This window comes from Melozone crissalis, unplaced genomic scaffold (genome assembly GCF_028551555.1).
Source record: "Melozone crissalis strain CALT ecotype California unplaced genomic scaffold, PUWL_Pcris_2 ptg000034l_1, whole genome shotgun sequence".
Taxonomy (NCBI): Eukaryota; Metazoa; Chordata; class Aves; order Passeriformes; family Passerellidae; genus Melozone; species Melozone crissalis.
The window spans coordinates 4,402,493-4,415,616 of NW_026535812.1; the positions used below are offsets into that span (position 1 = coordinate 4,402,493).

The 13,124-nt window shown below is 42.2% G+C and overlaps 1 protein-coding gene across 1 annotated transcript in view; it reads left to right on the forward strand.

The window, feature by feature from the left end:
* The window catches only part of WDR33 (WD repeat domain 33), a 68,036-nt gene that overhangs the window by 51,820 nt on the left and 3,092 nt on the right, over nt 1–13,124 (forward strand). Inside the window, exons 12-22 of the mRNA XM_054282518.1 lie at nt 438–532; nt 741–749; nt 1,479–1,565; nt 1,792–1,931; nt 2,253–2,405; nt 2,781–3,827; nt 7,422–7,524; nt 7,784–8,246; nt 11,744–11,910; nt 12,041–12,133; nt 12,924–13,109. Of these exons, the coding sequence (XP_054138493.1) occupies nt 438–532; nt 741–749; nt 1,479–1,565; nt 1,792–1,931; nt 2,253–2,405; nt 2,781–3,827; nt 7,422–7,524; nt 7,784–8,246; nt 11,744–11,910; nt 12,041–12,133; nt 12,924–13,109 (2,543 nt within the window). The remainder of the gene's footprint in view (nt 1–437; nt 533–740; nt 750–1,478; nt 1,566–1,791; nt 1,932–2,252; nt 2,406–2,780; nt 3,828–7,421; nt 7,525–7,783; nt 8,247–11,743; nt 11,911–12,040; nt 12,134–12,923; nt 13,110–13,124) is intronic.

Here is a 13,124-nt window from a genome sequence, read left to right on the forward strand (position 1 = left end):
GCTGGTCATGTCTTTTCACATTGCAGACACATTCAGAGGCTGTAGTTTGTGTTTTCAGGTTGGACATGCTATAAACACAGTGCATTTTATAAATGCAGTAAATTTTTGTGAGGGCATGTGCATATTTAGTGTATATGAAAAATATACTTGAGCAAGAAGGTTTTGGAATGGACTAGAGATTTTTTTTTCATCATTGATGTTGATGCCTTGTACTTACACCCATTACACTTTGAAGTATCTTCTAAGTTGTGATGTTGGGTTTTTTATTTTTGGTTTGAAGCTCATACCCTGTGTTCAGATCTAGACCTAAACTTGATTTAGTAAGAGTTAAATCCTTACATAATCAAGATACTACACTAAAAATCAAAGAACTAATTAGATTAAAAGTTGTTCATGCTCTGACCCTTTAACGAGATCATGTGACTTCCTTTTGACAGCAAGTTTTGGACTAGAAATCGGCCTGGAGATAAAATGCGAGATCGTTACAACTTGAACCTGCTGCCTGGGATGTCAGAGGATGGGGTGGAATATGGTGAGGCATTTTTCCTCAATAGGGAAGGAGGAGGATTGGGGTCAGGAACAGGCCTAGGTCATTAGGTGGCACTTTTGGGTAGGGTGAGGAAGCAGAATTATAGCATTGGGGACCACTTGGGCAAAAATACCTTTTTCTGAGGATGGTTTTACTGCCTGTGTTACCAGTGATCATCATTCCAACAATGGGTTTTCTTCTGTTTTCACAGCTCCAGGAGGTAAGAGCTGCTCTGTCAATCACAGGAAGGAGGTTTGGCTCTCCCTCTGGCAATATCTCCACTTTCCTTTTCTTCCTGAGCACTTCATCTGTCTTCAAGGCTTCCCATAGTCCTGAACTGCAACAGGAAAAGCAATAAGAATTCTACTAAAGCCTTTAAACTTTACTCTTAAGGATTTATCCCAATAATTTTAGGCTGCTCAGCATTGCCCCCCTCAATGGTGTGCCTCAGCCACCTGTAGTTGCATCTGTTTCTTCAGATTTTTTTATTATTTGTGGGTTTTTTTTTCTTTTTGGGGGAGGGGGTATTAAAATGCAGCACTTTAATACAAGTTAAATTCTAAAATACATAGATTTATTATAACAAAAATGGGACTGGTTATGATTTACTACTTCTTTTTCTGAGCTTCTACCCTAAATAGAAGCTTCTACCCTAAATAGAAGTTTCTACCCTAAATAACTTCTCTTACTGAGCTTCTACCCTAAATAATCTTCCTGAAAGGACATAGTTTTTGACCTTTTAGGGTGTATTTATAAATCTGAACTTGCAGTTCTTTAAATATCCTGTAATTCATGTATAAAACTAAATTGTGACCTACCAGTTGTAAAATATCTATTTACTACTGGAATGTGATACTAATGGTAAAACCATGTGAGAATCCAAAGGGATAAGGTAGTAATATAAAGAAATATTTTCCAATTATAAATATTTATTGTTTTTTTTCTCTAGATGATCTGGAGCCCAACAGCCTGGCAGTCATTCCTGGGATGGGAATACCTGAACAGCTGAAAATAGCTATGGAGCAGGAGCAGATGGGTAAGTAATAGCTATGGAGAAGCATTCTCCTGAGCAATCCAGATACTGTGGCACTTCTTTTTCATTCTTTTCAAATTCTCTGGGAGCACAGATGCTCTTATCCAAAGTTCTGTGTTGTTCATATTTGCTTTGTAAAGAAGGATGAGCTGAAAATCTCTGTGAGAAAAAGAAAGGATCTTTGTGTAAGCCTGCATTTTTCTGACTGTTTGTTTCCCTGGTGCCAAAGGGAAAGATGAGTCCAATGACATTGAGATGACAATCCCAGGACTGGACTGGGGAATGGAGGAAGTAATGCAAAAGGACCAAAAGAAAGTGCCACAGAAAAAAGTTCCCTATGCAAAACCAATACCAGCACAGTTTCAGCAGGTAAGTGCCTGATACAGAGTGAACAGAACAACCTGTTCTTTTCCCAGCTTCAAAAAGTGTGTGTCTTTTGAAATGTTTTGGATTTTACAGCTCTCCTGTATCAACACCCCATGCAATGTACCAGAGTAGCTAGTTTAATCACTATTTAAACATCAAATATCGGATTAAATAAGATAAGGAAGTTTTATTCAGCATTGTTTTTACTTTCAAGTATCCATACTACAAAATATTTCAGCATATCCTTTATCCTTTCTCATTGCAGCAATGTGTTGCATACATGTTGTTCTACAGAAATAATCTTGTGTTTCCTGACCTTTGTAGGCATGGATGCAAAATAAAGTTCCTTTGCCTCCCCCACCTGAGCCATTGAATGATAGAAAGGAGGATATTAAGCTGGAGGAGAAGAAAAAATCACAGGCAGAGATTGAGCAGGAAATGGCAGCACTTCAATACACAAACCCACAACTCCTGGAGGTATGTATGTGTGGAAACACAGGGATTAATAAGTTTGCTTCAGTCCTTTCTGTGACAGATTTGGACTTCAGCACTAAAGTGAGCAGCTTCCTGCAGCAGTTTCACCTGTTTGGCTGTTTTCACTTTTTACAAAAAGGCATCTAATTGAACAGGATATTGCAGTTAATGTGTGATGATGTGAAACCCTCAGTGAGGCCCCCACATCTCACTTTACCAATGAGTCTCTTCAGTTGGTGATTTCTCTTCAGTTGGTGATTTCTGTTAGTTACAAGAAAAGCATTCTTAAACTCCTGTGAAATGGGATGACTGCTTCTGATTTTTAGTTGTAACATACCTCTGTGCTTAGTTGATTTTCTGTCTCTCTTTTTTGGACAGCAACTGAAGATTGAGAGACTTGCACAAAAGCAAGCTGAGCAAGTGCAGCCACCACCTCCAGGTGGATCTCTCCATGGACCTCAGCCTTTCCCGGGGCAAGGCCCAATGTCACAGATGCCTCAAGGCTTTCAGCAGCCCCTTCCACCTCAGCAGATGCCAATGAATATGCCTCAGATGGGACCTCCTGGCCCACAAGGACAGTTCAGACCTCCGGGACCCCAAGGACAAATGGGACCTCAAGGTCCATTACACCAAGGAGCTGGAGGTCCACAAGGGTTCATGGGACCACAGGGACCTCCAGGCCCCCAAGGGCCTCCACAAGGAATGCCAAGGCCTCAGGATTTACACGGACATCAAGGAATGCAGAGACACCCGGGCCCTCACGGGCCCATGGGGCCCCCAGGCCCACAGGGCAGTGCTGGCCCTCAGGGACACTTGGGACCGCAGGGCCTGCCCGGCTCCCAGACTCATTTAGGACCACAGGGCCCACCTGGCCCACAAGGTCACCTGGGTCCTCAGGGTCCCCCTGGAGGTCAAGGAATGCAGGGCCCACCTGGCCCACGAGGAATGCAAGGACCTCTTCCTCACGGCATGCAAGGAGCTCCGGGATCCCAAGGCATGCAGGGCCCTATATCTCAAGGGCCTTTGATGGGACTTAATCCAAGAGGGATGCAGGGTCCACCAGGACCCAGAGATAACCAGGGACCTAATCCACAAGGGATGATGATGGGTCATCCACAAGAAATGAGAGGTCCTCATATGCAAAGTGGTTTACTAGGACATGGTCCCCAGGAGATGCGGGGCCTTCAGGGACCCCCGCCTCAAGGTTCGATGCTGGGACCGCCACAAGAAATGCGTGGGCCACCAGGTCCCCAGGGCCAGCAGGGACCTCCACAGGGCTCCATGGTGGGGCCTCAAGGAAACATGCAAGGACCTCAGGGACAGCCAAACCCTTCGAGGGGGCCACACCCTTCCCAGGGCCCTCTGCCCTTCCAGCAGCAGAAAACGCCTCTGTTGGGGGATGGGCCTCGCCCCCCCTTCAATCAGGTACGTGGGGGTCTCTGGAACAAGGGGAGTTCTCAGAAGGTGGGAGTGATAGCTGGGTGTGCAGGAGAAAGGCACAGCAGGAGCTGAGAGAATGGAGGCTGGGTATTCCCGGCAGGACTGAGGCCTCAGGGAAATTGAGGTGATGATAAAAAGGGCAGAATTGGAAATAGGTGATCTTTAAGGTCACTTCCAACCCAAAGTATTCATGATTCTATGACAGGTAACTGTGGAAAAAGGATTATTTGGAATAGTAGTACAGAAACCAATCTGCTATTTCTCTTTAGACAAACTCCATTTTTTTCTCTTTTTTTTAATTTAAAGACACTGAACTGTCCTAAGCAGGGTATTTCACTGGGAGCAGACAAGCACTAATAAAAGCCAAATTTCAAGAAACTGAACATAAGAAAAGTCATATGTATTAATTAAAGCAAGGTATTTCAACTCTCAGTTGTCCAGAGTAGTTAATCCAAGCTATGGGATGGATTTACCACAAATGCTGACACACCTGGAACCAGCTTAGCTCTGGTTGCACTTAACAGTTGGCTCTAAGTGCAGATGGATACAGAGGGACACAGCATTTCCATTTTCTGCTCTACCGCACATCACACAAAGCTCTTGTGGTTATTGCCTCCCATAAGTTCCTGGCTCGGCAGCACCAGTTCTTACTTTGTCTCAAGTGTCTTCAGTTCTGGGTGAATTTTGAAAGGGAAGTTTGGGGGAAAAAAACCCCATACTTAATTGAAAAAAGAAAATGTGTGGTGTTTTTTAATCAGAATTGTCTCTTTTAGACCTGCACTCAATAGTTTCAGTCAAGGCTTTAGACATGCAGAGTACTTAGTGTGTAGTCCAGTACCATTCACAATGAGGAACTGAATATTCAAATGAGCTTGAGCTCAGAGATTCCTTTTCAGATTGAAGCAGAGTAGCCCACAAGTTGTGGCTTTATTTGAATATTTTTTCCTTACAAATCAATAATTCCCTCCAGGAGGCTGTTAATGTGCCACTGCTGCTGAGATTTCAAAAGTACCCAAGTTACCAAAGGAGTGTTGGTTCCCCAACCATATAACTTAAACCAGCAGAGTTGTTTCTCATTGCTGTCCCAGGGAGACTCATTTTTCTTTGAGAATAATTGCCCTGCCCTTGCCACTGACACTTTGGAATTCATTAGAGTGCTTTTGATGGGTGGCTGGTTATTTTCTTTGAATAGCAAGCCTATCTTAAAGGCTTTTACAGATAGTAAAAAAATGACACAGTGAGGTATTGTAACCCATTCTTCCTTCCTTGTGCACCTTTAGTATGGCAATGGCTTTTAAAAATTAACATATTTTAAAATTCATAATGTCAGGTTTTGCTCCATTTTGCTTCTTTGTGATATGAATACAACAGTAGTTCCTGTTTAAAATGGCCCCATATGTGATTTTTTAAAGCAATAGACTTGAATTTGTTTTGTTTTCTGGATTGGGATTTTTTCTTCTGTAAACCTGTACAAATCTTGTCTTCCTTTTCAGCAGCAGAAGTGTGTGAATATCTGCTTTATCAAGGGCTTGTGACATTAACACAGAACAATTACAGATAATTGCAAGGTTTAATCTCCATATAAAACATCACTGTTACCTGCCCTGGCTGTACACTGGATTTGCTGGGATGCACAAGGCCATTTCCAGCTTTTAGTAAAGTGCCTCTTTCTAAACTCTGCATATTTCCCAGCTCAAGCCCAGTTTGAGGCCTGGAATGAATTTTGAAACAGAAATCCCTTGGAAAGGCAGAGTTAGGGTTCTGTGTTCCCAGCTTGGCAAAGCATGGCTTGTTTGTAATCAAGGTTTCTGCTAAGGAGAGTTATTTAGTGAGTGCTAAAAACTGCTGCTTTGCTTAAACACTTCCATACATGGAAGAAGTTCCATAAAATTTATTTTAAGTAAGCATCTGCTAAATATATGGGAAATGCTGAAACTCCAGCAAGGTTTTGCTCAGGAACAGCAGAGTCACTGTGATAGCTGGCTCTTACCTAGTCAGGATGGATTTGTTCTGGACTCCAGTCAACATTCCATCACTAGGAAAGTATTTTTGGGGATTTTGTTTTTTTTTTTTTTTAATGGGCATTAAACAAGATCTTTTATTTTCTTTATTTTCCCAACATTCTTACAAAATAACTCAATGCAAATAAGAAGTTTGTAGTATATATTTGTGTGCTTTCTTGTGTTTATCACCTACATTGCAGCTGAATATAAATTTTTAATTTAGAACAATATTTCAAGATAAGATGGAGTAAATGCACAAATAAACTTTCTGCTTCCTGGCAACCAGAAACAAAAAGGTAGTGTTTCTCAAAAATAAATTTAGATCATTAAAATTATTTAACTTTGATTCATGGAGAGGTTAAGCAGTGTAATTATGACCCATGGGTGTGCTGGAGTTCAGGTCTTTCAGTATTTCCAGACTGCAGTCTGGCAGGGTTTTAACAAGTCAGTGTGAAGGCCAATACTAAACATGTCTAGGAAAAAAATGACATTTTTAGGGTTTCTAGTAAGAATTTGGGGGGCATTGGATTTTTGGTCATGTCAGCATAGGAAGGTTTTCTATTGCAGTCCTGCAGGATTCAGCTTTGTCTGGTTCATAGTTTTATTTGGATTGGATTCTTTATCTGTGGTGTAAATTCTGTACATGTCCCTTTTCAGTTCCAGTCAAGCACAAACCCCAAGTGATGACTTTTTGTCAGCCCTGTGCTGTTGAAAGGCAGAACCAGAACATCATCCAGACACAGTTTTCCTACCAATGTCACCACAGCGGGTCCTGTCAAAATCATTCATGAGTCAGTGACAGCAGCTGAATTTAAACACCATAATTTTATCTTTTAAAATTCACCAAAAAATGAGAAAAATATACCAAAACCCACTTATATACTTTATTATTTTCTTTGGGATCACATAAAGCTCACAAAACTCTGCCCACTCTACTGCCTCTGCTTTTTTTATCCTAAAATGAAGAAAAATGAACTTTGCCATCATGTTAAAAATTAACTCATGTATTTCCATGTTAAAAACTTACAGAGGTTTAGAGAAGAGGTTCCCTTATGGCCCTGTTGTTGTCCCCTCATCCCAACATTCTTGATACTTATTTTTGTATATATAGTTTCTCTTTTTTGTTCATTTCCAAATGAAGTCTTTGGTCTGTGAAGCTCTTTAACTGCCTGCAAATCAGTACCTGATATTTTTCACCCAAATTTACATATTTTCCTCAGGAAAATTGCTCCAGAGGAACAGAATATTTATATCAAATACTCAATAAATTCAGTACATTCTTATAGAATATTCATACTCAGGAAAAAGATGAGATTTATCATCTTTGGGTGTGACAGATAAAATGTGAATAGCTGCAAAGCTGTTTCCTATGAAATGCTGTGTTTCTCAGTGATGAAGCATTACTGATGTGAATGTCTGCAAACTGAGGCTGAAGCCATTGGAACATGAGCTGTTTTTGTTGTACAACCTGTGCAGATGCAGACCTTATGGAAAGAAAATTGTTTTGCACTCCTACAGAAATTTTTAATTACTCATACATGGAATTCATGTTGCTTTTGTTCTTCCATGCTCACAGGATGGACAGAACCCAGGTCCTCCTCCACTGATACCAGGCCTGGGGCAGCAAGGAGGACAAGGTCGTCTGGGCCCTCATAACCAAGGACCTGGTCTTAATAAAGGTAATTTAACATCTTGTCTGTTCTCCTGGGAGTCAGTCTCCTCAAAAAGGGGCTGTCCCAGTGCAGTGCACCCAGGAGAAATGGCTGCAGCACAGTGCAGGGCCTTGGCTGAGAGAAAAGTTTCCATAGATGCGGGATGGGATATACAGGAAAAATTTTCTCAGAAATATTGTTTCATGTGGAAGGTATCCCATATGCTTTCTAGAACTGTATGAACTGAATTGGTTTAGAAATGCTGTGATTTTTCTCGTCCCTCAAGGCGACGCCCGCGGGCCACCCAACCATCACCTGGGCCCGCTGTCGGAGCGGCGGCACGAGCAGAACAGCGGCGGCCCCGAGCACGGCCCCGAGAGGGGCCTGTTCCGAGGGGGGCAGGACTGGGGCGATGGCAGGGACACCAGGGGCATGCCCGACAGACGGGGACCTCACCCCGACTTCCACGACGACTTCGACCGGCCCGACGACTTCCGCGACGATTTCCACCCCGACAAGAGATTCGGCCATCGCCTACGAGAGTTTGAGGGGAGGGGAGGCCCGCCCTTGCAGGATGAGAAATGGAGACGAGGCGGGCCTGGGCCTCCCTTCCCTCCTGATCACAGGGAGTTTGAAGGAGGTGGTTCCAACCGGGGCCCTCCTGGTGCTTGGGAAGGACGGAGACCTTCAGATGACAGATACCCGCGGGATCCCGAGGACGCGCGCTTCCGAGGAAGGCGAGACGAGAGGTAAGGGTAAATCCATTTCTCTTCCTTGGGTTAAAGGGTAAATGGAGGGAACTCTTTTATTCCTGGTTTCCTTTTCATTAAGGAGTCTATCTGTTTCAGATTTATAAACTGGAAACCAATAAGGAAATGAAAACTCTAATATACCTGAGTGTAGAATCCATAAAAATCATTCAGTAATAGAAGAAAACTTGAAAAATGGTCATTGTACACAGCAGCTTCCGTGTCTTTAAACAGTAAGTAAAGAGAAGGGGGAAAGTTTGTAGAGAAGATCCAGTGACACAGGATGAAGACCTGAGACCGTTTTGATGAAAATTGAGAGGAGACTTAAAGGTTAAAATGACACTTTTGAACACTAGAAGTGGATTTTGAGATTCTGTCTCCAGTCACAAACTACAGCATGACTGTAGAGACTGTAGGATGAGATGCAATGCCCTTGTAAGGAGCAGGAGCAGTGATGTGACTGCCACATAGAAGGGCCAGACTTACAGCATCTGTTGGACTGTTGAGACTATTTTTTCATGCATTTGCTTGTAGAAATTTTATTTCTTTCTGACTTATTTCTTAATGCCAAGCGAAGAACTCAAAAATAATCTGATTTACAGCAATGTCCTTGTCATTGCTCACAATCTCCGAATAAATCACAAAGGGATAAATTTGCTTTTAGTTACCAATGTAAATGTGGAGGAATTAATGCTGTCACTGAAATTAATTATCAGCAAAATTGCTCCAGATTTATGTTAGTTTAATTAAATGAAATTTGGCCTCCAAGGTCTAAGCCTCTCACTGACCACCAACTCTCTATGTATAAGAACATGTGCTTGTTACAAATATGCTGTGGTCTCCACATAATGTGAATTTTGTGTGTTTTAGTTGCCTTTTTAATCATTTTCTTACATTCCTTTTACTTTGCATCTATACAGCTCTTCTTTTAGCTATTTTCTACCTAGCTCTGTAAGATGTAACTTCCTTTTGTGTGAAGAGTATGAAAAGAAATGAACAGTAACTTAAAGAAGGTAACAATTAAAGCCATTTTTAAAAAGTAAAGCCAGAGAAAATCCAGTTGGATGGTCCAGTGGTCCAATGGTCTGCATCACAGAACTCTAAAAGATACAGCAGAAAAGACTTTTAGAAGTTCAGTAGAGATTTTTCAGATCTTATATTGAAAATGCTTAGGGACTGGCAAATATTTTATTATGGTCCTGATTTTTAAAAAGTTTAAGGAAGGGAAACAAGAACCTTGTTACCTGCAAATCTGACTTTTGAACTAAGAGTATTCTATTTATCAGAGTACAAGTGTTTGCCCAGAGTTTGAAGTGAAATGGCACAGGGCTCTAAAAGGCTCGCTGTGCTTGTAAATTTGATTATTTTCTTGGAATGAAGGTGAACTAGGTGCCATTTACTGCAGATGCTGTGGTGGACTTAATCCCAACCACTCGTTTAGCTGACTTGGTTTGAAATTGAGATTGTAACTGGTTTGATCAAGCATGAGAGGCAAATGTGTGTATGTGTGTTTCTCTCTAATTTCCCATCCTTTTCATCCCTGTCCTGTTCTTACTCTTTATCAACATGATGCTTCTACTGCAGAGACCTGCCTCTTCCTGCCTGCTAATCTGCACAGTGTGTAGTTGTGTACAGTAAGGTCCTAGGCCTCGGGGAAGAAGATGTGAGAGCAGTCAAACAGGAACTGAACCCGATGCAAGGCAGGGCTTTATGTGTGACTGATATGGAAAGGCAAATAAGGATATCCAGAACACAATATTAGGAGCTGTGGCTGTGTCAGGCATAGGTTTTGTAGATTTCAAAACTCAACTGTGTCCATAAGTTGCCTGAAATAGGAAAGGCCCTGTTCCTGCAGCCCTGGGGCCTCGTGTTGAAAATCTTGGTAATTTCCAAGCTAAGTTGAATCACACCATATCAGTATTAAATTAGCAGGAGGCCCTCTAAGAAACCTCTAGAGGACTGTGCTCTTTCAAGGCTAAACAATATTGCTCTGTGATTATTTGAACCATTTGTACCTGAAACTGTTGAGTTTGTTTTCCCAAACCATCCAGGTTAATGTAAATGGTTCATGGTCCATACAAAGCACTCCTCCATCCACTGTTGTACCTGTACAGGCACAGCAGCCTCCTCTCTGTATTGTGTTTGTTTTCTGGGAGGTGGAGACAGACCTATTGTTTTTTATTAAAAACAATGTAAAAGTTGAAGAATATTGTATTGTGTTATGACTACTGTTAAAATATTTAAATTTGTAATTAAAAGGTTAATGTTGTTAAAATTCTAAATAAAAGTATCTAAAGTTTTGCTTGTAATAGGATGCACTGTGTCGTTAATAAGCTGGGGAAGGGGATGCTGCACACAGCCAACACCACGGAAATGCTGTGTGCTTCCAGTTCAGCCAGTGTGGAACTGGGAGCACTGGGGAGGTGGGAGGCACCTGTCACTGGGCAAGGACAGCCCCACACCGTGTGCTGTCACTGAGGGGGGGCAGAGTAGCGTGGGGTGGCACAGTGGGGACACCAGTGTGCCTGCACCACCGAACACCTCAGCCAGGCTGTGACAGACAGGGCTGAGACACCCTCACAGGGCAGGGCTGAGCTGTGCAAACCCTCCAGGAGTTTGAACTGCTTGTGTCAGGAATAGAACTGCCAGTTACTCACACAGCCAGCTGCAGGCTTACCTGGCATGGCACTGACAGCTCTGCAAGAGCCATTCTCCTCTCTGAAGAGCTGTCCCAGGCCCCAGTGCAGTGCTGGAGGAGCTGCACTCAGTTAAGATGCTGTGCAGAACCAATCAAATTCCTGAAGGTGCCCTTGGTACTTCCTAGACAGCAGTTATCAATTTCAGGCTCATAATTACATTTTGCAACACAAAATTCATTACTGCAGTTGGATAAACTGCTCTTCAGGTTGCAGAATGCCACTGTGCACTGTTCAGCCATCACTGGGCCTGCAGATCCAAGGGCAGTCTAGATGCATTTGCTAGAATTGTAAACTTGGAAGAATGGAATGAAAAGGAGAATTGTCTGGCAAAAGAATCATAGAACTAAAAGGAATGAGATCCTGTAATGTTTTGTTATAGCAACGATTCTCATTGCTTCTATGTTTTCAGTTTATGATGCAAATGGAAAGAAAAAAAGGGAAGGGGAATGTAAGAGCATCAGAGTTAAGGGGAACTCACACTTTGCCTTGCCTTACCTCACCTTGTATCTATCATCACTCATTGTTTTTCCCACCTTTTCATTAAATGAATGCACTGTGTTTAATAATATTTTTCTTGTATGAAAAACCAACATAATCAGTGGAACGAAATATGAGAGCAAGATTACAAAGCTTACTATCAAAGTGCTCAAAGGCAGAAATGAGCACTTTCACCTACAAATCCTGTTCTAGTAACTGTATGTGCTGTAGCATTAAGTGAAACAGTTTAGAAATGAGTTGATAATGAAACTGCCTCAATTATGCCTAAAAGCCACGTTTGTATCCTGTTCTTTGTTGTAGCTTCCGAAGAGGAGGACCCTCGAGGCACGAGGGCCGGGGACCCAGGGGCAGAGATGGCTTCCCTGGCCCTGAAGATTTTGGGCCAGATGATGCTTTTGACTCTCCAGATGAAAACTCCAGAGGAAGGGACCATGGTGCTCGGGGGCGAGGGCGAGGTGCTCCGAGAGGTAAGGGCAATGTTCTTGCACACAGAAACACAAGGATGAGGAAGGAAAGGCACTTCTTGGGCAGGTGACATTATTTTCATGACTACAATGTCTCTTCTCACTCCTGTCCCCTGCCTCTCTTACTGCTCAGGAGCTCGGAAGGGTTTGCTTCCTACTCCAGATGAATTCCCACGTTTTGAAGGAGGGAGGAAACCAGACTCCTGGGATGGAAACAGAGAACCAGGTAAAAAATATGGTGAGGTTTGTAGACTTCTACAATATAATAACTTTAAAAAATATATTTTAAAAATCATGTATTTTTCCTGTACCTCACGTTTGTTACAGGTAATTTACCATGAAAAAAACCAAATGCAGTTGTTTGGTCTTTAAATTTAGGAAAAAAGAACTATACAGAATTTAACTGTCTCTAAATACAGCTTATTGGATAAAAGTGATTGTGGCCTCAAAGCCTTGATTTTCAGTTGTGTTCTTGTACAGTCCAGAACTGCCCAGGCAACTGTTACCTCTGGATGACTGAATCACATGTCATGGGGTTTTTTAGAATATCTTTATTAATGCCAACAGTAATCTTTCCTGTGTTGGTATCTTTTCAGCTGCAATGTCTGACAGCTTGTATTTGCAGTTGTGTTACTAAAGGCAGTGCCATATGGGGCAAGACAGAGCTGTAGAATATCATAGAAAGCAAAGCACAAGTGACACATGAATAAATGAAGGTGTGATTGTCTCTAAAATACATGGAAGTATTTTATACTGGAAAGAACACTTTATATATGCCACACTTTTCTTTCCCATCATCTTTAAAAGCTGGTTTACCTTTATTTTTTTTATGTTTTAGCATATGTTTTACCTTTAGCTTTTTTACAAAAAAATGGGACAGGGGAAAAGCTTTACATAATTTTAACTTCAAACTGTGTGCCAAACAGTGTGGGCAGTTTGTAAATTTATGTGGCTGCCTTCAAAAATGAAGAACAATGATCCAATAAACATTACTTAGCTTGTGTTTTCATGCACAGGTCCTCGTCCAGACCACCCTCCTCATGATGGGCACTCTCCAGCCAACAGAGAACGTTCCTCCTCACTCCAGGGCATGGACATGGCCTCACTGCCACCACGGAAACGTCCCTGGCACGATGGACCAGGAACCTCTGACCACAGGGACATGGATGCTCCAGGTGGCCCTCCAGAGGAGAGGGGCAAAGGTAAAAAGCTCCTTT